Source organism: Dama dama, chromosome 3 (assembly GCF_033118175.1).
Source record: "Dama dama isolate Ldn47 chromosome 3, ASM3311817v1, whole genome shotgun sequence".
In the NCBI taxonomy this organism is placed as follows: Eukaryota; Metazoa; Chordata; class Mammalia; order Artiodactyla; family Cervidae; genus Dama; species Dama dama.
Genome location: NC_083683.1, coordinates 43,076,777 through 43,099,614, shown reverse-complemented (window position 1 = coordinate 43,099,614; position 22,838 = coordinate 43,076,777). Strand labels below are relative to the sequence as shown.

The 22,838-nt window shown below is 40.1% G+C and overlaps 1 protein-coding gene across 3 annotated transcripts in view; it reads left to right on the top strand.

Annotated features, from left to right (window-relative positions):
• The window catches only part of SP1 (Sp1 transcription factor), a 43,028-nt gene extending 20,221 nt beyond the window's left edge, over positions 1–22,807 (top strand). For all 3 annotated transcript variants that reach the window (XM_061126923.1, XM_061126914.1, XM_061126906.1), the window contains exons 4-6: positions 7,979–8,147; positions 10,941–11,140; positions 11,540–22,807. In XM_061126923.1, coding sequence (XP_060982906.1) covers positions 7,979–8,147; positions 10,941–11,140; positions 11,540–11,853 — 683 coding nt within the window. In that variant the 3' untranslated portion in view covers positions 11,854–22,807. The remainder of the gene's footprint in view (positions 1–7,978; positions 8,148–10,940; positions 11,141–11,539) is intronic.
• Positions 22,808–22,838: the final 31 nt, after the last annotated feature.

Below are 22,838 nucleotides of genomic sequence, written 5' to 3'. Positions count from 1 at the left end.
ACACTAATGATTGAATTTGATGTTAAAACTCCCTTAGATAAATTCAAAAGAACATACTGTGGATAGTAAGGGTATATGTATAGATGGGAGGAAAACAACATCAAAATTCACATTTAACCTTTCTTTCATTTTCTTAATATGTAGTGATTTATTGAGCATCTTCTAAGTGCCAGGAACAGTGCTAGGTAATGTTAGTAGTTATCTCAATATCCTTTTTGCCAGTGAAGGCTCAGAGAAGTTCCTTGGCAGAAAGTGATGAAACCAGGAGTCATACCTAGGTTTGTCCAATTGTACTGTTATAGTGCATTACAGTGCATGTAATCGCCCTTATTAATTTTAATCATCAGAGGCTCTCAGTAGTTTAAAATATCAGTTGTTGAATATAAACAGTTAGTTAGAATTAATTGTGTTCATCTGTTTTTTTTTCTTTACCTCTACTGCTTGGTGTGTGGGATCTTAGTTCCCTGACCTGGGATCGAACCTGTGCCCCCTGCATTGGAAGTGTGGGGTCTTAACCACCGGACCGTCAGTTCATCTAAAGTGTGTCTTAATTTTTTTTTCACCATGCTGCATTGCTTGCAGTTCTTTGACCAAGGAGTGAACCCGGACCCTGAGCAGTGAGAGTACAGAGTCCTAACCCCTGATCTCCAGGGAATTCCCGACTTTGTTCTCTTAACCTTTATGTTCCTCCTCCACAGCTTTCCTCTGGTATATATTAACATATATTTGAATGAATTTTATTTTATTTTTAAGTTTGTTTACTTGGCTATGGCAAGTCTTTGCAGCACTAGGAATTTTTGATCTTCCATCTTCGTTGAGGCATACAGGATCTTTAGTTGTGGTATTCAAATTGTTGGTTGAGATATGCAAACTCTTAGATACAGCATATGGATCTAGTTCCCTGACCAGGAATGGAACCTGGGCCCCTTGCATTGGGAACTCAGAGTCTTGGCCACTGGACCACCAGGGAATTCCCTAAATGAATTTTTAATCATAAGTCTGAATAATAATAGGTAATTATAATTAGTTTGGGAGGGATGTTAAAGTGAATCCCCTTTCCCAGGATATCAGTATGGTGAGAGCTGGGAGGAAAGATAAGACAATTCTTGTTCATTTCTTTGTCTTGAAAATTCACTATGGAATGATGTTGACAGAAATGGGAAGTAGATGAAAGTCTTGGAATTTATAAGAACTTCAGTATTTTACTAATAATCAAATTTTCAAATCCTTAGTTTTCTTGGAGATGAAAAATAGGGAAATATGTAGCTTTGGAATCATGATGGTTGATGGAGAGACATCTGAATTATAGTTCTTTAAATGGTTGCATTTCAGATTTGTGCATATACTGCACATCCATGCCCATCTTTGTTTCTTCTTAAACCTCTGCCCTTGGAGGGTGGGCTTTTAAAACATCTATCACTTAGTTACAGTGACACCTACTGGTGAAAGCCTTTGCCATTATTGTGTAGATTGCCCTGTACTTAAGGAATTAAGGGCTTCCCTGGTAGAGGGATTGGGGGCAGGAGGAGAAGGGGACGACAGAGGATGAGATGGCTGGGTGGCATCACCGACTCGATGGGCATGAGTTTGAGTAAACTCCGGGAGCTGGTGATGGACAGGGAGGCCTGGCGTGCTGCGGTTCACCGGGTCGCAAAGAGTCGGACACGACTGAGCGACTGAACTGAACTGAACTGAACTGGTAGCTCAGCTGGTAAAGACTTCGCCTGCAATGCAGGAGACCCTGGTTCAATTCCTGGGTCAGGAAGATCTGCTGGAGAAGGGATAGGCTACCCACTCCAGTATTCTGGGGCTTCCCTGGTGGCTCAGCTGGTAAAGAATCTGCCTGCAATGCAGGAGACCTGGGTTCGATTCATGGGTTGGGAAGATCCCCTGGAAAAGGGAACGCCTACCCACTTAAGTATTCTGGCCTGGAGATTTGCATCGAATGTATAGTCCATGGGGTCACAAAGAGTCAGACAGGACTGAGCGACTTTCACTTTCACTAAGGAATTATCTTCATACTCTCTGAACAGTTGATACACACAAAAATGGGAAGATGCATAGACTAATTTTTTTTTCTGCTGTTTTTAATGATAAAAGTTACAGAATTATACTATAGAAAATATGAGAAAGGGGAAAAAAACAAAACTAATAGCACTGCCCATTGCAGTCACCGATTTGGTGTGACCAAATTGCTCTACTTGATATAAATTTAAATGTATGTGTTTCTTTAGCATAACTTTCTTAGGATGCCTGTAATGTGTTTCTTGGTTTGTTCAGTAATAATGTAGCATAAGCATTTTTTTCTAGGTTGTTGTAATATAGCCCTATCATTAAAGGATAATATAGCATAAGCATTTATTCTGAGTTGTTCAATTAATCATAATTTTGCTGACTGCCTAGTAGTCCATCTGGTTACTTGAACAGTTTATTTACATTTTTATCCATTTTGTGTATTGCTGTTGTAAATCATTTGATGAATATCTCTTCAAATGACTCTTTCCATGTGTTTGCTAAGTTGGCTCAGTTGTGTCTGACTCTTTGCAACCCTGTGGACTATAGCCTCCCAGGCTCCTCTGTCCATGGGATTCTCCAGGCAAGAATACTGGAGTGGGTTGCCATGCTCTCCTCCAGGGGATCTTCCCATCCCAGGGATCAGGTCTTCTGCGTTGGCAGGCAGGTTCTTTACCACTAGCCCCACTTGGGAAGCCTGACATTTTCCATAGTTGGATTTTTTTCAGTGATGAGCACTTTTATGTACTCTGACCTTTCCCCAAGTAAATCATTGTTGTTGGCTGTGCTGGGTCTTTGTTGCGGTGTGCAGGCTGAGTTGTCCTCCAGCATGTGGGATCTTAGCTCCTCCACCAGGGATCAAACCCACATCCCCCGCATTGGAAGATGGATTCTTAATCACTGGACCATTCGGGAAGTCCCATTAATCCTAAATACTTTTTTTACCCATGCCTTTTTCTTTACTGGAACCACTGCCCTACTTTAGACATTTATTACCTCTTGTTATTATCAAATGGAATAACCAGTATATTCCATTTTTTTCCTTCTAACACTCTCCCTCCCAACTCTAATATTTCTCTTAATAGAGTGTTTTATTATCACTTTATTATACAAATTATAGGACAGATATTGTTGGTTTCATTTTGTATCTTCCCAAGTGAGATAATGAAGCTGGGAAGCTCAGCAATGGCCAGGATTATATCTAACTCTCTCCAGAGTTTAATGTAGTATCTGGCATATGTCCTTATTTGTTGGGTTAAATATTAGTCACATCTTAAAGACATGCCCTATATTGCCAATGTGACCTACACACGTAGGAAACATGCTGTTTTCCTGGCTGATGTGTGAAAGTGCTTATCTATCCATACTCTCTCTACCATCACCTTTAAAAAAAATCAGTCATTTAAATATCTGTCTTGCATCTAATAATATCACCTGTTTTGAAGTTCATCTCTTCACCTTCATCCTCGTTCTACTCCACCGTCATCCCACACTCCACTACTTTCCTTTATGCTGCTCGTAGTCTTCCTTTTGCCTGGAACTACCCTTCCCTTGCCAACATTCTTCACTTGGCTAACTCCTATGCATTTTTTTGAAGTTTGGCCCAAATCTCGGTTCCTTTAGGAAACAAGTCTTCTCTGAAATTCTAGACTGGAGAAATTACCCTTTTCAGTTCTGGAAAATCTTTGAATGGCTTTTAGTATAAGGTTTATATTGTTGTTTTCAAATTATCTGTTTCTCTCTTCTCTAGTGAACTACAAGCTCTTCCACAGTGAAAACTATTTCTTTGAATCTTCAGAGCTTAGTGTAGTACCTGGATCAGTAGACAATAAGTAACTGATAAACATTTCTACAGATTGCCATTAGGGAGTCCACATGGCACTGTAGGTATAAGGTCTTAAGGAAGTTTGTATGTAGGAAACCCTATAAACTATCATTTATACATGTCTATGGGTATAAAATATGCTATGATGATTAAGTAACAGGAAATATTTAATGTGTAATTAAGTAAGTTTAGAAACAAGATATATATATATATGTGATTTTTATAGTGCATAACTTACTGATGAATCAGCAAGGGTTTGCATTCTGGAACAGAAGGAAATTAAATTTCTGGTGCCCATTCTTTATTCTTTTTAAACAATTTCCATTTATTTATTTTTGGCTGCACTAGGTCTTTGTTGTGCACTCAGGCCCTCTCTAGCTGCAGCGAGTGAGGGCTGCTGTTTGTTGCGGTGCTCGGGCTTCTGTACTCGCAGCACGCAGGCTCAGGAGTTGTGGCACACGGGCTTAGTTGCTCTGTAGCACGTGGGGTCGTTCCAGACTAGGGATCGAATCCATGTACCCTGCACTGGCAAATGGATTCCTATATATTGTACCACCAGGGAAATCCCACACTGTGGAAGTTTTTATTTCTTGATTTGGAGCCATATTCTGGATACTTTGTTCTTCATGTATTGTTACCAGTATTCTGTTTCAATGTAGCTGAAAACATACAAACACTTTGTGGTCTGAGATATTATTCTTTGAGTTAAATCTGTTGTGTAAAATGAAACATTGAGAAAACCCAGTGTGTGCTTAAGGTATAGTTGTAAAGTTTAGTCTTACTGTATTAATACTTAATGAATTAAAGAACACAATGTTCCCAAAGTCATTTCAGAAAGCAGATAAATAAGGAAGTGTATGGGAACCACCCTTTTGGAAATTATTGAGAAGGTTCTTATTTCATCTGATTTTAGTTTTACCCAAGTTTTTTTCTCAGAGAAGAATAGGGTGTTTGACTTGCCATGTGGTGGTCTTGAAAGTTCATAACTTCAGCACACTTTTTCACTTTGAGGAAACTAAAAAAGTGAGTAACTGCCATGGCTGTTTCAGAAACTGATGCTCGAGGCAACCACTGAGTTGGGCAAGACTGTCATTAAGCTGTGCCTTTGGTTTACTAGTTATTTTAATCATGGAAAGGAAAATCTTTAATTTATTTCATTGCCTAACCAGTACCACATTTTAAGATAAAACTGTTCTTTTTCTAAAACTGTTATTAAAAGAGGCAGGAAACAGATTCTGGTCTGATGTTGATACTCTGTTGACGTTTTATCCCTTCTTTTTGTTAATTGAAATTAAAAATTGTTCATTCTATCTAACCCCATTCTCAGTTTTCTTAGTTTGAAAAAATTTGAAATCATGTGGGGGTTCAGGAGGATATTAATTTTTGACTGTCGATTTTGTAAGAATTGAAAGAGGGTTAGAGATTTAGTTTTAGTAGTTCTGATATCTAAGTATATTATTCTTATGTTTCAATAAAATGGAGAAAGGTTTGCTTCTTTTGAGTTGGTTGGGGCAAGGGAGAACTTTGAGGATTGATAAGTTGCTTCTCAAATTTGAATGGAGTTGGTTTAGCTTGAAAAATATATCAAAGAAGATGATTTGCTTATATGCACCACAATTTTATCTTGTTTCTAAAGACCTGTAATAGATAGTTGGATCTATAGTTTTATAAATTTCTCTTCTGAAGGTAATTTTTGGTAGGTAACCATTGGCAATACTAACTAGCATCCTAATCTGCTGAGCTATTAGGGCTTATTTTAAAGGACAAATTCTCCATCCCCACTAGAGGGAGTTTCCACTTGGCCGCACATAATTTTTAAGCAGAATGAAAATATTGGTGTATCTTGTTCTATGATTTCTGTGTTTTTTCCACAAGGTATTTTCCTAATAGTAATAGATGCAGTCTATTGAATGTTTGCTGTGTGACATCACAATGTTTCCTGTGTTGTGCTCAGCACCTTCCATATTTGTTTTTCACAGTAACTTTATAATATTTCATCCCAATTTTACTGATGGGGAAATTGATAACTAGAGAAGTTATTTGATCATTACCAAAAAAGCTAATCGTAGTGCAGGGACTCATATCTGTGGTCTGTCTTACTTCTAAACTGGTTTTTAACCTGTGCTCCAGTACTTCCCAGTTTTCATTCTGCCAGTATCATGGAAGTCTCAGAATATTCAAATTAAATTTATTTTAATATGATAAGCTGGTGCTAAGAAAGGGTAGAGTGAGAAGCAAAGCCCAGGGAGGACTGCTCATTAGGTACTGTGGCTCAGAATTATGTTGATTAGCTGAGAAGAGTTGAAATGAGGTACAGAAGTCAAGAGCCTAGGTTTCTAGATGTTTATTTATTTAGTTTCTACCCCATTTATTTAGTTTCCTTCTTTATAAAATAGATAAAGCAGGCCAGTTCAACACTTTCCTACTATTAGAATCTTAAGTATGGGTATAGAGTCTTTAACTTATTTACAAAACTTTCATGGATGAATGCTTATTGATAGTAGATTTGAAAGCTGGAGAAGAATGTTAGCTTTTCCTTTAAACCATTGCTTCTGTCTATTGGTATAGAGCAATGTTTGAAAATGTCAAATGTGACCCTTTAGTAACTCATAAAATCAATATACTGGGTTATGACTAGCATTAAGGGGAAAAAAAATAAGACTCTAGAAAATTTCAGAATACACTGCTTAGCATAAGGATAGACACTTTTGTGAAACTGTTGTTTCAGTTATATATATATATATGTACTAGATTACATTGTCATATATATTTTTACTGTGTGTTGCAAGTTTGAGAAGCTTGAAAAACACTGTCCTGGAACTTTGTAGAATTTATCTATTTTAATTTTACCAGGAGAGAAATTATAGTGAATTTAAGACAAATTTATCTTTAAAAGGAAACAACATCAAGTAACAGAATGTATGTATGGTGTTTTCTTCTTTTTTGTAGCATTCTGAAAAAGCATCTAATCCCAACCCAAAACCTTCCTGGCATGGATACAGCTAGCTACACAAAATTAACTTTGAAGACTTTCCTGGTAGTCTAGTGGTTAAGACTCTGTATTTCTGCTGCAGGGGGCTCGGGTTTGATCCCTGGCTAGGGAACTAAGATCCCACATGCTGCTCCACATGGCCAAAAAGAAAAAGAATTAACTTTGACCTCAGCTCTTTTCGTTTTATCTGTGTGTCAAAATTTATAATATGCATGTACTGTTTCCTGCTGAATATTCAGAACAATTTTTTGCTCATTTCAGGAAGTTTCCCCTTTCTGGTTTTGAATAGTTTCTAGTTTAGAGTCCCGTAGAGTCTTATTTTTAGTCATTTCCATTTTGTTGGTTCCATAATACTTTAGCTCTGGGAATGAGTAAGAGATTTGTTGTAACCTCTTTCTATAGCAGTATGTAACTTTATCTCATTCTTTTTAATGCATATATAGTAGTACACATAAGTTTATTGTAATTTACTTAACCAGTTAGGCAGTGGTATACATTTTGATTTTTTCCAGTTTTTTGTTATAAGGCTACAGAAAACTTTACTGTCATGTGTTTGTGTTCTCATGAATGTATCCATAGGACATTGTGATTGAAAGTGAAATTTCTTTGAAGATGTGCACTTAAATTTTTAATGATATTGCCAAATTGGCCTTCAAAAAGATCATACAGGGAGCTCCCTGGCAGTCCAGTGCTTAGGACTCTGCGCTTTCACTGCCAAGGGTGCAAGTTCAGTCCTTGGTTGGGAAACTAAGATCCCTCAAGCTGCACAGCTCAGGTGCACCCCCCCCCCAAAAAAAAAAAAAGTTTGCACTAATTTATCACCACCTGCCACTGAGCCATCTGGGAAGCCCTATATCTTTGCTGGTGCTGTGCATTGTTAGAGTTTTAACTTTTGTAAGCCGGTAGGTTAGAACAATCATAAAAGTCAAATAGAATTGTGTTTTAAAATTTGAGAATGAGCATGTTTTCATATACTTATTGTTTCTTTGTCTCTGCAGTGCTGATTTTTGAGATTTCAACTACAGGCAATATCAGTGAAGGTGACTTCAAAGTTTTGAAGAAATGGTGCTGTAAAAGTCATGTGTCACTGAGATACCTGCGGCTGTGATGACCTTCCCACCTTGACCCTTGTACTCTCTCAATTTCAGGTGATCATGGAGCTCAGCTTGGCCTCCATGGGGCTGGTGGTGATGGAATACATGATGACCCAACAGGTGGAGAGGAAGGAGAGAACAGCCCAGATCCCCAACCCCAAGCTGGTCGGAGGACCCGGCGGGAAGCATGCACCTGCCCCTACTGTAAAGATAGTGAAGGAAGGTAAGTTGATTCAGCCGGTCTCTTTAAGAGTGTAAAGATGAAGAATTAATAGATTAGGAGGTAAAAATAAGTGGGTTTTTTGGTTTTTTTTCTTTTAACTTTAAGACTTGGCAGGGTTACACAGGGATCAGAGAGTACAGTACATTTGGTTAGGTCATATGTGGTCTTGGTTCCAACTCTGTGCCTTTTCATCAACTCTTAGACCTTGGACCTTCAGAGATGCCTGCTATCTGTTAGAGACAAGGAAGTCAGATGGAGCCAAATGGTCAAATGATTGTTACTTTATGTCTGTTTTGAGATTTTTTTTTTTACTCTTTAAAAAAATTCTATTGGTGAGATGGCTTTAACAAGATAGCTTATAAAACAGTGTGGCAAAGAAAAAAACAGCTTGGCAAGGAAACAGAAACATACCTACTGTAATGATTATTTTACAGTGACTGTGTGAAAATCATGAGTTTCTTTTTTTTCCCCAAAAATAGATAAAACTACTTATTCTGGGTAGAAAATTTTTCAATCAAATCATCTAATATCGCCTACAAAACAGAATTCTGATAGATTTTCACATTAGTGTACTGGCTATACAATATTATCTCTGAAGAGCTCCAGGTTATTTCCTTTTTCTTCAAGTCACTGACTTTGAAAGAGAATAGAAAGTCATATAGGTTTTTAATTGCCTTTGAAAAAAGTCTGTTAAAGTTTTGCCCCATTAAAAATAATCACAGGGGATTTCACTGTTGATCCAGTGGTTAAGAATCTGCCTTGCAGTGCTGGGGACTCAGCTTGATTCCTGGTCAGGTAACTAAGGTCCCATGTGCTGCAGAGCAACTACACTTACACACTACAACTAGAGAGTCCATGGGTCGCAATGAAAAATCCTACATGCTGCAGCTAAGACCTGACACAGCTGAATAAATAAATACTAAAAAAAATAAAATAAAATAATCACAGAGTTTCCCTGGTGGCTCAGTGGTAAAGGATCTGCGTGCCAATGCAGGAGACATAGGTTCAATCCCTGATCTGGGCTGATCCCACATGCCGCAGAGCAACTAAGCTCGGGTGCCACACTATTGAGCCTGTGCCCTTGAGCCCCATGCCCTGCAACAAGAAAAACCACTGCAGCTAGGGAGCAGCCCCCGCCCATTGCAGCTAGAGAACCTCTGCGCAGCAATGAAGAGCCAGCACAGCCAAAAGTAAAGAAATTAAATTTTTTTTAAAAAGAACTTAAGAAAAAAATAAGCAAAAAAATAAGAAATGTACCAAAACAAAAAACAATTTGAATTCTTTGTAGGTTACCCTACATTATGGGAAAAACCTGAATCAAAAACAGTTGAGTACATGGACTTCCCAGGTGGTCCAGTGGTTAAGATTCCGCACTTACATTGTAGGGAGCATGGGTTCGATCCCTGGTCGGGGAACTAAGATCCTACATGCTGCATAGCACCCCCCCAAAATTAATTAAAAGGGGGAAAAGAAGCTCTTGAGTACAATGGAGTTTCCCTCTCACAAAGCTTCAAGTGGATTTAAGTTTTTGAAAGAAATTCTGTGATTTCCACCTAAGTGTGATTTCATTTCTGTTATGTTTTTTTTCCTGCTCCTCTGCCAATGTGTGCTGTTAAAACCCAAGGCAAATCTCTTTTAGAAATCTCCATACCCACTAATGGATTACACATGGTACAAATTGGTTTGGCAAAAACATTTCAGAACTGATTTCCTGAGAGGAGCCTAGGATTTGCTCCATATAGGGAATATGTTTTTTTTTTTTTTTTTTTTTAACATACCTTGAATTAGTTATGGTCTTTATTTCACCTCTTTTAACTTTTTTCCATCCCATCTTCCACTGATGTCTCTCATATTACTCTATCTTTTCAGCTTTTAATCTTTACTTTTTGGCTCTTGACTTTTATTTTGGAGAAGGAAAGCTTTGTAGTTGTAAAATATTATGTTTTAAAGTTTTCCACCAAGTGTTTAATGGAGAGACCCTTTGTTCACTAAATAAGTTCCCAGCCAAAAATATCAACACATCACCATATTCACAGTGGTTCCCATGGGAAATGCATGTATTGAGACTTAACGACCAGAAAAATACAGGAAAATGCCTCATAGATTTCACGAGTCACCTTGAAAATGACATCACACATCAGAACTGACTGTAAAGATTTAGCTGTTGATACTAAAAGTGAAGGCTTTTGGGAATTCCCTGGTGGTCCAGTAGTTAAGACTCTGCACTTCCACTGCAGGGGCACATGTTTGGTCCCTGATCCAGGGACTAAGAGCCCGCATGCCATAAACAAATTTAAAAAAATAAAATGAAGACATTTGTGTGTGTGTGTTGAGAAGTCTTTTTTCTTTTTATAAACTGCACATATCTAAGTGCACATTTTGATGTTTGTTTATTTATTTATAGCTCCACTAGGTCTGTGTTGCTCTGTGGGCTTTCTTTTATTGTGATTGGGGGCTACACTTTGTTGTGGTGCACCGGTTTCTCATTGCAGTGGCTTCTCTTGTTGCAGAGCATGGGCTCTAGGGCCCGCAGGTTTCAATACTTGCAACTCCTGGGTTCTAGAGCACAGACTCAGTAGTTGTGGCACATGGACTTAGTTGCTCCGTGGCATGTGGGATCTTCCTGGAGTGGGTATCGAACCTATGTCTCCTGAGTTGACAGGCAGATTCCTTTTTTTTTTTTTAAAAACTTGGATTAGTTTTGAGTGGGTCCAGTGATTACTATGGATACTGTATGACTCTTTAAATTTTGTCTCTAAAATGAACAAAGAACAATTGTGTTTTCACTTCTAGGGGCTCTGGGGATCCTGGCAAGAAGAAACAGCACATTTGTCACATGCAAGGCTGTGGCAAAGTATATGGCAAGACCTCACACCTCCGGGCACACTTGCGCTGGCATACAGGCGAGAGGCCTTTCATGTGTACCTGGTCATTCTGTGGGAAACGCTTCACACGTTCAGATGAGTTACAGAGGCACAAACGCACACACACAGGTGAGCAGGAACTGGGGAAGGGAGAGGTAGTAATGGACCAGAATGAAAAGACAAAATATACCTCGGAAGTAACTAAAATTTCTGAGCAGCTTATGTTTGAAATTGAATGTATGGATCATAAATGGCATTGGAGTTAATCTGAAAACCCTTAAGAAATAAGGGTTCTGAAGGTCTTATCTTACTTTTCTGCTATACTTCTTCCTTTCTGAGGACTCTCTAATTTTTACTTTTTTTGTTCCCCAAAAAGACAAAAGATAATCACCAGAATTTTCTTGTTTTAATCACCTTTTAAGATTAACCTTATTCTGCCTTACATAGTTTGAAGGGAATGAACTGAACAAGGTACCCTTACTTCCTAAGATGTGATTTTTCTCATCTTCTTACTCTTCGTTTACCTAGGTGAGAAGAAATTTGCCTGCCCTGAGTGTCCCAAGCGCTTCATGAGGAGTGACCACCTGTCAAAGCATATCAAGACCCACCAGAATAAGAAGGGAGGCCCGGGTGTAGCCCTGAGTGTGGGCACTTTGCCCCTGGACAGTGGGGCAGGTTCAGAAGGCAGTGGTACTGCCACCCCTTCAGCCCTTATTACCACCAACATGGTAGCCATGGAGGCCATTTGTCCAGAGGGTATTGCCCGTCTTGCCAACAGTGGCATCAATGTCATGCAGGTGGCAGATCTGCAATCCATTAATATCAGTGGCAATGGCTTCTGAGATCAGGCACCTGGGGCCAGAGACATATGGGCCATACCCATCAACCCTGGGATGCAAGGTAGCATGGGTCCAAGAGACGTGTGGGAGAATGAGCCATGAGGCATTAAAAATGCATGGTGGTGGGAAGAATTGGGGGTGGGATACAAAAGAAGAGATGGGGTCCTGGCACCCACCTGTATCATCACTACCTTCTTGAAGTGGGAAACATAGTGAAAATTCTGTTGGTGCCACCTTTGATGAGCATTCGTTTGACCCCAAACAGTTTCTTAACACTTCTTACCCTAGCCTCCCCTTCTTGCATTTCCCTTCTCAGCTCCCCCATGATGGATCCCCCCCTTTCCTAAAGCCATCATGCCTTGATAAATATATATGATCATTGAAATACTTTTTAACAAAAACAGATTCTATATTATATATATATATATAAAAGATATATAGAGATGCATTTGCAGGGGTAGGCTGGGAGGAGGAAGGAGACCATTCTGTGACCAAAATACCTTGGTCATTTTTTTTATATTGCCTTATTTCCTTATGGCTGAGCCTTGTTGTGACACATCAAGATATTCTATAGATGTTGTCTTGGCTTCCCACCAGATTAAGCATTTATATGCTCTGCTTTTAGTTTATATATACATACATAATGTTTTCCTTTCTTAATTTTGTCTTTTAATTTGGGATCAGCTTCTTGCACTCTTTCCCTGACTCAACCCTTTCTGTCTCCCCTTCTCTCACCTGATCACTTCATGTTTTGTTTTTGGTAGTGGTCCCTGGATGAGGCACTTCTGTCATTTTTTTATAAAGTCCTTAGTCCCAGCAGCAGAATGGAGAAGCCTTGAAGCTCAGGCAAATGCTTGAGGTAGCTGTGAAGAGAGTGTTCAAAATACTACTGACGCAGGCACCCTTTTGGTGCTGGAGAGTCAAAGGCACCTCTCTCTTCATTAGCTGCTCTAAGCATCAGGAATCAGAAGTCTTTCTATGGAATTGTACAGGAGACCCTTTGAAAGTTATAGTCTGGGATCAGTTTGTCCAAACTGTGAAAAGATGGTCAAGTAATAGGTAGGAGCTTTCAATAGGAAAATGATGTGCTCAGAAGTGGAAGTGACTCAAGTAGTTCACTTCAGGAGTTAGTGGAGTATTTGGACCTTTGTGCAACTGTCTTCCAAGGTAGCTCTAAGCTTTGATGTGTAGGCTTCTGAGTTCACATTCTGAAAGGAAATACACTTCCTCTTTTGAACATCTCCAGTAGTTTCTTTCCCATTATGTTATTAAGGAGCATCAGCCAGTGACTCTGTTCTGGATTTCCATTCTGCAGAACTCCAGAGCATGGATCAGTGGCAAGGCAATGGTTCTTTGATCTTTTCCCTTAACTCTTCCTAGGGTGATTCCTAAGGGGAAAGGAAGCACACGTGATCATGGGAATGATAGCCCAGAACAAAAAGAAATCTTGTCTTACCACTGTGGTTTATAGGAGAGACCAGGGAAAGCCATCCTGCTTTTCTCCATGGCCTGATTCCTGAAGAGACTGATCCAAAAATTATAGCGGCAGGGAACTCTTAGTGCATTTGGCACTGAGATTTAAATGCAACCAGAGTTGTCCTCAAGGCCCAGCCATTAAAACATTGTCTCTCTCGACTTTCTGGTATCTTGTCAGAGAGCTTTTCACTGTGAGGAAGTGTGGAAATGGCTGTGTGTATGTGTGTAATCTGTTAGATTGGGGATAGGTTTTCTGTTAGCCAATACTATAAGAGACCTGCAATAAAAAATTACCCTAATCTGATAGAAAGTGAAGTGTTTGTGTATGACCGTGTGTGAATGTGTGTTCGTGCTTGTATATATCTACACACAGATGAGAAATTATATTTGAAATTGTTGGAAAATAAATCAAATTCAGATCAAAATGCCTTTCAGGCCCATTACCTAGAAATCTATCTTAAAACCTGGGTATGTTCCTGAGGTCATTGCTTTGCTTTTGCTAAACTAGTTACAATTATGAATGGGGGATATTCTACTGCACTTTTAAAAGAAGAAACTATTTTTGTGTTTGAAAATGAAACCAACATCCAGTTCTATAGCAGAGTCCTAATTCCTCTCATAAGTCTATTTACCTTGACTACAAATAGATGATGCCGTGATTCTACTATGTATTTTATATAAAATCTATCCAAATTAGGGTTTGGGTAAGTTTGTGTTGTTGTTTAACCTGAAATACAATAACTGTTAATATTCTAAACAAAAGCTTACTCCACTTGGTCCTTTCTCTGCAGACTTAATACTGTTTTTAACACAGAAGCTATTGCAAGGAACTTTCCCTTTATCAAATTGCATTAATACTGAAGTAAAAGTTATCTGTCCAGCCACTTATCACACCCTTTGTTCCCACTGAAAGGCAGAACTCTGAACATGCTGTTTTATATCTGCAATCATGTACATAGGCATCTTCTGGAGGAAAGGGGCAAGATAACTCACTGGAGTGTGCAGTGTTTTGCTAGAACATTTCATGGAATGGAATCTTCCCTAGAATGAAATTACTAGATGTAATCTAGCTTAATGATGCTGAAACTTAAACACTTTTAGGTTATTTGATGATGGTTTTCTCTGGGATGGAATGCTGGTTTACCCCCAGCTCTTGGCACAAGCAAATTTATATCCAGTTCTTTCCACTTGTCCTAGTTCCTTCTCACCAAGGAAGCTCAGGATTCAGTATCTTGTTTGGCCCTAAAATTAAAGCCGCTACTGCTTTTGTTTCCCAGCAGCAGTAAGTCACTCAATCTTTTCCACGGGAAGTTAGCCCACATTCCGTGAGTCAGGAGCTTATTGCTGAAAGTCCCTTTCCCTGAACTTTTTGCCGGAAGAAATTAGTGTAACTGACAGGCATATTGAGTCTAAGTTTTTTTTTTTCACAAGTTGCTCTTTTATGTAACTTTCTAATGACCAAACCTTGGGTCAGGGATGCCCAGAGAAGTGGTAATATTATTCCCTTGTCCTTTCAGGTTGCCCATTCACATGTATCTGCTTATCATTTGACTGTCTCACTTTTTACCCGGAGCAGTAACAACCCACATCGTCGTCCTTCAGGGACTTCCCAGCGGGCACCCTCTTTATGGGTGCCATGTAGAATGCCGTTTAACACACATTTCTCAGAATTCAGAATAGAACTCTTGATCCCAGAAAGTATAGACTGAAGTGTTGGGTAAAGATTATGACTGGGGGAGGGTTAGAGACAAAGGCTGTAAATTACTATGGCTGATTGATTTATTTCTACTATATACATATATATTTTTTTGCTTTTGTATATCCAATATAGGAAACTAAGCATTGTATTTTTTTTTTTTAACAAATCTGAGAAAGCACTATGAACTGCAGATGTTTGACTTTCAGAATATATTTTGTATTGTTAATATCTTCACATTGTGTGAATACTGGAAGCTGCAGATCTTTGCTAGGACGCAATAAATTTATACGCTTTTTGAGAGGTTCTTCTGGGGGTATTAATCAGGCCCCTGTTATGCTTTGGGGGAGCTCTGGTGCTAAAGTTTTCATTCAGTTGTAAGTACCCTGATGCCTTTTGGACCTTGGGATCAGATCAAAGGAGTTCTGATCCAGGTACCAAGGAAAATGAGGATAGTCTAGCTGTCTCAAGTGAGGGGCCCTTTGCATAGCTCTCCTTCCCCCTATTCAAGTGCCCTCTTGGAGTTGGGAGGAGGAATGTGAAATCTCGGAGTTTCATCTCCCTTAGAAGAGAGCCAGTAACTTATTGTGCAAGGATGAAAGGTGGCAGCAGTAGCTTTGGGGAAGGGAGGAGGATATGGCACTTCTCCAACCCCGGAAAACATTGCTTTTGAAAACTGCTGATAAACTATGGGTAGGTTATTACTTTTGTTTAGGAGCCTGTGTGCTCTGCGGTGCCTCTCTTGGCTCTACTCCTGGGGTACAGACCTCATCTAGGAGGATGAGGAGACCAGCTTTGAGGTTGACCTGTTCTTTTCTTTGTCTGTCTTCCCTAAACACCAGCCCCCAGGAGGACATTAAGCAGCCTTAAGCTTAAATTCCTACTCCCTCTTGCCAATTTAGCTCACTTGCCTTAGATCGGAATCTGGGAAAGGGGGAAAAAAAGTGGGAGTCCCTGGTTTTATTCACCTCCTAGGTCTTCTCCAGTTTGATTTCCCCAAACCCAGAAAGATTGCCTCCACAATGTTCATTTGAGGGAAATGAGTATTTTGTCCCATTATCTCCCTTCCTGATTATCACAACCCCAGCCTGCCTTGTCCCTGCTGAGCAAGAAGAGGCATGATCTATCCCTCAATTCCTTTAATATCAATAAATAAATAAATAGGGCTAAAGTGAGGCTGCTGTGGGTGGTGAGGACCTTGTTGATACCTCTCCTGGGGTGTGTGTTTTCTCTTCCTCACCTTCAGGAATTACACTGTGCCTTCTCCACAGAGGAATGGGATTCTCTACCCAGCCCCCCACTTTCCTAGCAGCTGCTCTTGAACAGTGTGCACAAGGGCAAGTCTTCATATTTCTGATCACCCCTTTCTCCCAGTAGCATCCCATAGCTCCCATTTGGAGTCTAAGGCACAAAGATTTTGGGGAAAGTTGGGGAAAATATGCTGAGATTGGTCTGAAGAGACTCTTTCTACACATACCAATGGCAGCTGCCCTAGGGCCTGCTTCCTCTTCCAGAGTCTGTCCTCCTCTGGGAGGAAGGGGCAGTGCTCCGGTCTCTGGTGCCTAAAACAAGTTTATTTCTCTCTCTTAACACTGGCAATAACCAGTCTCCATACCACTGTTGCCTTTTTAAACTTCTTAATAATCAATCTCATGCTGTGTTTGTTGTTGGTTTCAATCCGATTATCACCTGGGCTGTGGGGAAATACTTTTAAATGCTCTCTCATCTTTCTTGCTCTTTTCCCCCTTGATCTTGTGTATGTATGATGCTAATCTCTTGTCTTGGTTTCTTCCTGCTCTTTTGTATCTTACTTTCTTGTCTCTCCCCTGCCTTTTGTCTCTGGGTGTTTTGGGGCTTTTCTTTTTTTTTTTTTTTTTTGCCTTTTTGTACAAAGATTAGTTCAATGTAGTCTGTAGCTCCTTTGTAAACCAATTAAAAAAAAAGTTTTTTTAATAAAAAGCCATGTCTCTGGTGTGTTGAGAGGGTTGGGATTGGGGAGAATATGGTTATAACTTCATATACTAAACCCAAAATTAAGTTTTCTAGCTACACTGTTAATACATGTTAATCAGTGCAGTTGTCCTACACTTGACTCCCAGGTAAACAATTCATGACCAGATCAGCATGCCAGGACTACATAGAATGTAGCAGATCCAGAGGAACAGGGACAGTTCCAACTTTTTTTTCTAAATTAGCTCCTATTTTGAAATATTTTTAAATTCAAAGGAGAGTCGCAGAGATAGTGCAGAGGGTTTCTATATTCCCCTTTCCCAATTTTCTCCCTTGTTAACATTATCAGGGTATATTGTCAAAATTAAGAAACTGACATTAGTACATTACATTAGCTAAATCCTATGTGGGCTTTATCCATTGATGTCCTTTTTCTGTTCCAGGATCTGTTGCAGGATACCACATTGCATTTAGTTGGTATGTCTCCCTAGTCTTCTCTGTGACAGTTTCTTAGTCTTTTCTTATTGGTTACTTTGACAGTCTTTGAGAGTACTGGCTATGTTCTGTAGAATATCCCCCAATCTGAATTTGTGTAATTTTTTCCTCATTATTAGACTGAGCTTACAGGTTTCGGGGGGAAAAAAATACAACATAGGTGAAATGCCCCCATCACATCCTATCAAGGAGTGTGTGATAGCCATGTGACATTATGGATGATAAAATCTTTATCACCTGGTTAAGGTAGGGTTTGCCTGGTTTCTCCACTTTCTCTTTCCCTATTCTTTGGGAGTGAGTCTAGCCCACCCTTAATGGGGTTGATGGGAATTAAGCTTCTGTGAGGAAACTACCTCTTCTTTATTAATTTAAATTAACAAGTCCTCATGTATACTTATTTTATTATAAGTGGGTGGTTATAGTCCAGTTATGCATTATTTTTGTTGTTCACATTGTCCCAGCTTTGAACATGGGAAGGGCTTTTGACTTCTGTGTCCCTTTGATATGTCTACATCCTCTTTTTTTTTCTTGAGTACTTTTTGATACATAAGATGCTTCAGACTCATACTGTATTTTCCCTGCCTCAGCCCTAGATTGGCCATTTCTCCAAGGAGCCTTTGTTCTTTTTATTGGAGAATGGTAGTTAGAAGCCAAGATCTAGCTCCGACATATTTTACATTCAGTTAATACCAACCTGTGTCTAAAATGACTGAATCTGGATTATGGCCCCTTGAAACTGAAATTGAAGTTATGCTGACAGCCTTTCCCATTTCCCGTCAGCCTGTGCTTTTACCTGCCTTTATACCTATCTGAGAATCCTTGGTTGATGGTTTATACTGTAACTACCAGCATTCTTGATTATTTTTGCTCATTTGACCCCTTATGTCCACTTTGTCAAATCACTCAGCCATTTGATATGTAGCTATTTGAAATATAACATTTTGATGTTTGGCTTTATTGGAGAGTTTTTTATGAGGAGGGGCTGTGTGTTTTTTGGCTTTGGAGTCTTATGTGGGCCTTTAAATAGTTCTGTCAGCTATTCAGTCAGCAAACCTTTATTGAGCCCTTACTATGTGCTAGGTTGAGGATAAAAAAAAGAAAAAAAAAAAAAAAAAATGAAGTAAGACAGGCCCTGCTATCAAATACTTAATAGTTTGGCATAGTAATGTAGAACTGCAGGTTTCCCAGTCTTGACCCCATTTTTCAACAGATAATTTACTTCTTATTTCACAGAGAAAACAGAAGTGTCAGACTTCCTCAAACTCCTCTAAAATTTCCTCAAAATTCCCATCAAATTTCCTCAAACTTCCCTCTCTTCTAACATCTACATGTTCACCAATACCAATTTACCCCCTTCTCCTAAGAAGAGAAGTGTTTTTCCTTTGCAAGGCCAACCCTGCCACTAGTGCTGTCAACCTCATTTTTCTTTGACTTCTTTTTGTTCTTTGTTTCAATAGTATTTTCTCCTTTTATCTTGTCTCTCCTGGAGAGACCTTTTGTCAGCCTATAATGGCTCAGAAGGTAAAAAGAGTCTGCAATGTGGGAGACCCAGGTTCAGTCCCTGGGTTGGGAAGATCCTCCAGAGAACGGAATGGCCACCCACTCCAGTTTTCTTGTCCAGAGAATTCCATGGACAGAGAAGCCTGATGGGCTCCCAGAGAGTTGGACGCAACTGAGCAACGAACACTTTCATTTTGAACCATGTTAAAATCTGCCTTTCTGCCCACCTCTCCCGTTTTGAAAAACCTCTGCTGCTGCTTCAAGCTGCTAACCTAATTCTTTCCATTTCCAAAGTTAGAGCAGTTTAACTTTTCTTTTATCTACCTGTCTGGCCATCGTTTACCAAGTCACTTATCAATACCCGCACCCTGGTTGCCTGCTCCAGTGGTCTTGCCGTCCTTAGCCTCTTCGACCGCTTTCCAGCAGAGTGTGTCTCAGTGCTTTCTTCCCATGAAGTGCGGAACTAAGGCACTTCTGGTTTTCCTGCAGCCTTTCTGGGTTTCAGTCTCCTTCACTGCCACTTCTTCCTCTGTCCCTGAAATACTGGCATTCCCCATCCTGGCTCCTCTCCTTACTCTCTGACCCCTGAACAAGTTGCATCCCCTCTTTAGCTATTACATACATGTTGCTGACACCTAAATTAAAATCCCTCACTTTTTTCTCAACCTGGCAGCCTGCTTAGTGGACATTTTCATCTGAATGTCCCACAGATAACTCACTCAACATGTAAGAAAGAAAAATAATCCTTTGTGTTCCTCACCTCACTTGACATTATTACCACTCTTGATCATGTATACTTGAAATTTCAGAATCATCTTTTAATTCTCTTTCGTCTGTCAACATTTATTTGATTACTAATCCTGTCTTTATTACTAATAGAGTGTATCTCCATTTTTTTCCTTCTTTTGGGTTTGTTTTTTTGGCCGCGGGTATGGCTTGGAGGATCTTAGTTTCCCGACGAGGGATTGAACCCAGGCCCACAGCAGTGAAAGCTTGGAGTTCTAACCACTGGACCACCAGGGAATTCTCTCCTCCTCATTTCCACTGTCCTAGTATTCACCCTGGCTACTGCTTAGGTCTTATAACTAATCTCCCTGCTTCTGGTCTCCCTGAGCCTTAGTCATCCATCATCCACGTTGCCCCCACGTTGTCCACCAGACCCCTGCCTAAAATCCTTTGCTTTTAGGAAAGGTCTAACCTTTCCAGTCTGGTCCCAGTCTATCTCTAGTTGTGATTCTTGCTCCTCGGCTTCGTGTTTCACACCCCTTTCTCCTGCCAGTCTCTGCCCCTCCCCCGTGGTCTGGCCTCAACACACTGTTTATACCTGTATTCTTGCTGCCTTTGTTCTTGCTGTTCCTTGGCTACAATAATCACCCTCCTTGTATTTGTTTTCAGTGTGATTACCTTGAGACAGTTTACATATTCCTTTCTCTGTGAAATCTTTGGACACCTTTCTTCCCTTGTCTTCTCTGCCCTGAACACAGTTTTAGCTTATTTGATCTTTCTGCTTATATAGCTCCTTGTTCATACCCTCTAGCTAGACACAATTTTCTGGTTGCTTATTGATATTTTCTCCTGCTTTTCTAGACTGAGTTCCTGGAGGGCAAGAATCACATGGATTTTGTAGGTTCAGCATTTCATGAAATACCTTTTTTAAGACTAGGATCTAATATTTTTTGAGTTGAATGAATAAACTCACTTTAGCCTTGTCATCATTGGGGTCAAAAGTAAATTATTGGGCCACTACAGACTTTTAATCAGGGAATTCTAATGAAGAGCTTTGTGTATGTGGAATCCAGGAAGCCTGCCTTCCTTTGCTGAAGTTCTTTCTCAGGACCTTCCTGATTCCCCCTTTCCTCATCATCTCAATTCTGAACTCTGCCCAGAGTATGTAGAGTTCCCATAAACCTGACTGGAATGTTTCTATATTGAGAGATGATATGTTTGTCTTGAGAGTAGGTATCCAAGGCTGTAGGTGAGGAGACTGCCTTCCTGCCTGCTCCTTACCTTGCTCTTCTCTGATACTCCTGATGCAAGAAGCTCTTTTACATTCAATTCCCTCCTCAGTCCCAGACTTCAGTTCAGTTCACTCAGTTGTGTCCGACTCTTTGCAGCCCCATGAACTGCAGCACGCCAGGCCTCCTTGTCCATCACCAACTCCCAGAGCCTACCCAAACTCATGCCCATTGAGTCAGTGATGCCATCCAACCATCTCATCCTCTGTCGTCCCCTTCTCCTGCCCTCAATCTTTCCCAGCATCAGGGTCTTTTCCAGTGACTCAGCTCTTCACATCAGGTGGCCAAAGTATTGGAGTTTCAGCTTCAACATCAGTCCTTCCAATGAATACCCAGGACTGATCTTTAGGATGGTCTGGTTGGATCTCCTTGCAGTCCAAGGGACTCTCAAGAGTCTTCTCCAACACGACAGTTCAAAAGCATCAATTCTTCTGCGCTCAGCTTTCCTTATAGTCCAACTCTCACATCCATACATGACCACTGGAAAAACCATAGCCTTGACTAGACGGACCTTTGTTGACAAAGTAATGTCTCTGCTTTTTAATATGCTGTCTAGGTTGGTCATAACTTTCCTTCCAAGGAGTAAGCGTCTTTTAATTTCATGGCTACAATCACCATCTGCAGTGATTTTGTAGCCCAGAAAAATAAAGTCAGCCACTGTTTCCCCATCTATTTGCCATGAAGTGATGGCACTGGATGCCATGATCTTAGTTTTCTGAATGTTGAGCTTTTAAGCCAACTTTTTCACTCTTCTCTTTCACTTTGATCAAGAGGCTTTTTAGTTCTTCACTTTCTGCCATAAGGGTGGTGTCATCTGCATATCTGAGGTTATTGACATTTCTCAGTCCCAGACTTAGATCTGGCAAAGGAAGATGGTTGTAACTGAGTGCAACATTCTACCTGCCTGGACTCCTAGAAGAGCCCAAGGAGAGATGGGCAGCTATCCATCAGCCTCAAAGCCCGGGTCATGCCTCTAGCTGCTGCTTCACACTACTGGGGCTTTGACACGGTCATGCAAGCTCCTTGGAAGACAGACTCCAGAATCAGAGTACTCAGGCCCTCATCCTGCATCTAATCCAGATCGTCCTAGAAAGGGTTTCCAGGTAGCCACCAGCGGAACAGAAAGCTAGGAAAACAGGGAACCAGTCTCCTCTGGCTCTAATTCTCATAAGAGCCAGTTCTACAGTTTCTTATTCTGGGCAGTAATCTGATGGAGCTGGACTCCTGTCTCTTGATTGCAGCACAAACTATACACCTCTCTCCTTCCATCTCCACGCTGACGTTCCCTCCACACACTCTGCCCTTCCTTCACAGTTTGCAGTTCCTTCAGATTCACAGATACTGGAGATGTACTGTGGATATGAGTCATTTCAGGAGGCCCTTTCTGACCCTCACTGTCCTGAGTTTCTCCTATGTTTGCTGACCTCTGGTGGTGATCATTTGAATTGTACTATCTTTTTATAGTGGTTGTCTGACAGGTATTGGTACATATTTTCTCAGTCCATATTCAAATACTGTGTTAAAATATTTTTTATTGCTGAATTTTGTATTTCTTTTCAGGCATCATGGCCATAAATGCAAAAAAAAAAAAAAAAACAACAACAGGGCCTGGGCTTTAGAATCAAGACTTACTAGGTCCAATCTTAACTGTGCTATTTCCTGACAGAGTGACCTTGGTCAAGTTACCTAAATTCAGCTTTCTTACCTATAAAGTGAAGATAATAATAACTCAATGGGAGAATTAGATGTGATGATTGTAAAATTCATAGCCCTAGCCGTGCCCTAGTACACAGGCGCTCAATAAAGTTTGTTACCTTTTCTATAATGGTGATCAATGTGATTTTTAAAAAATTTTG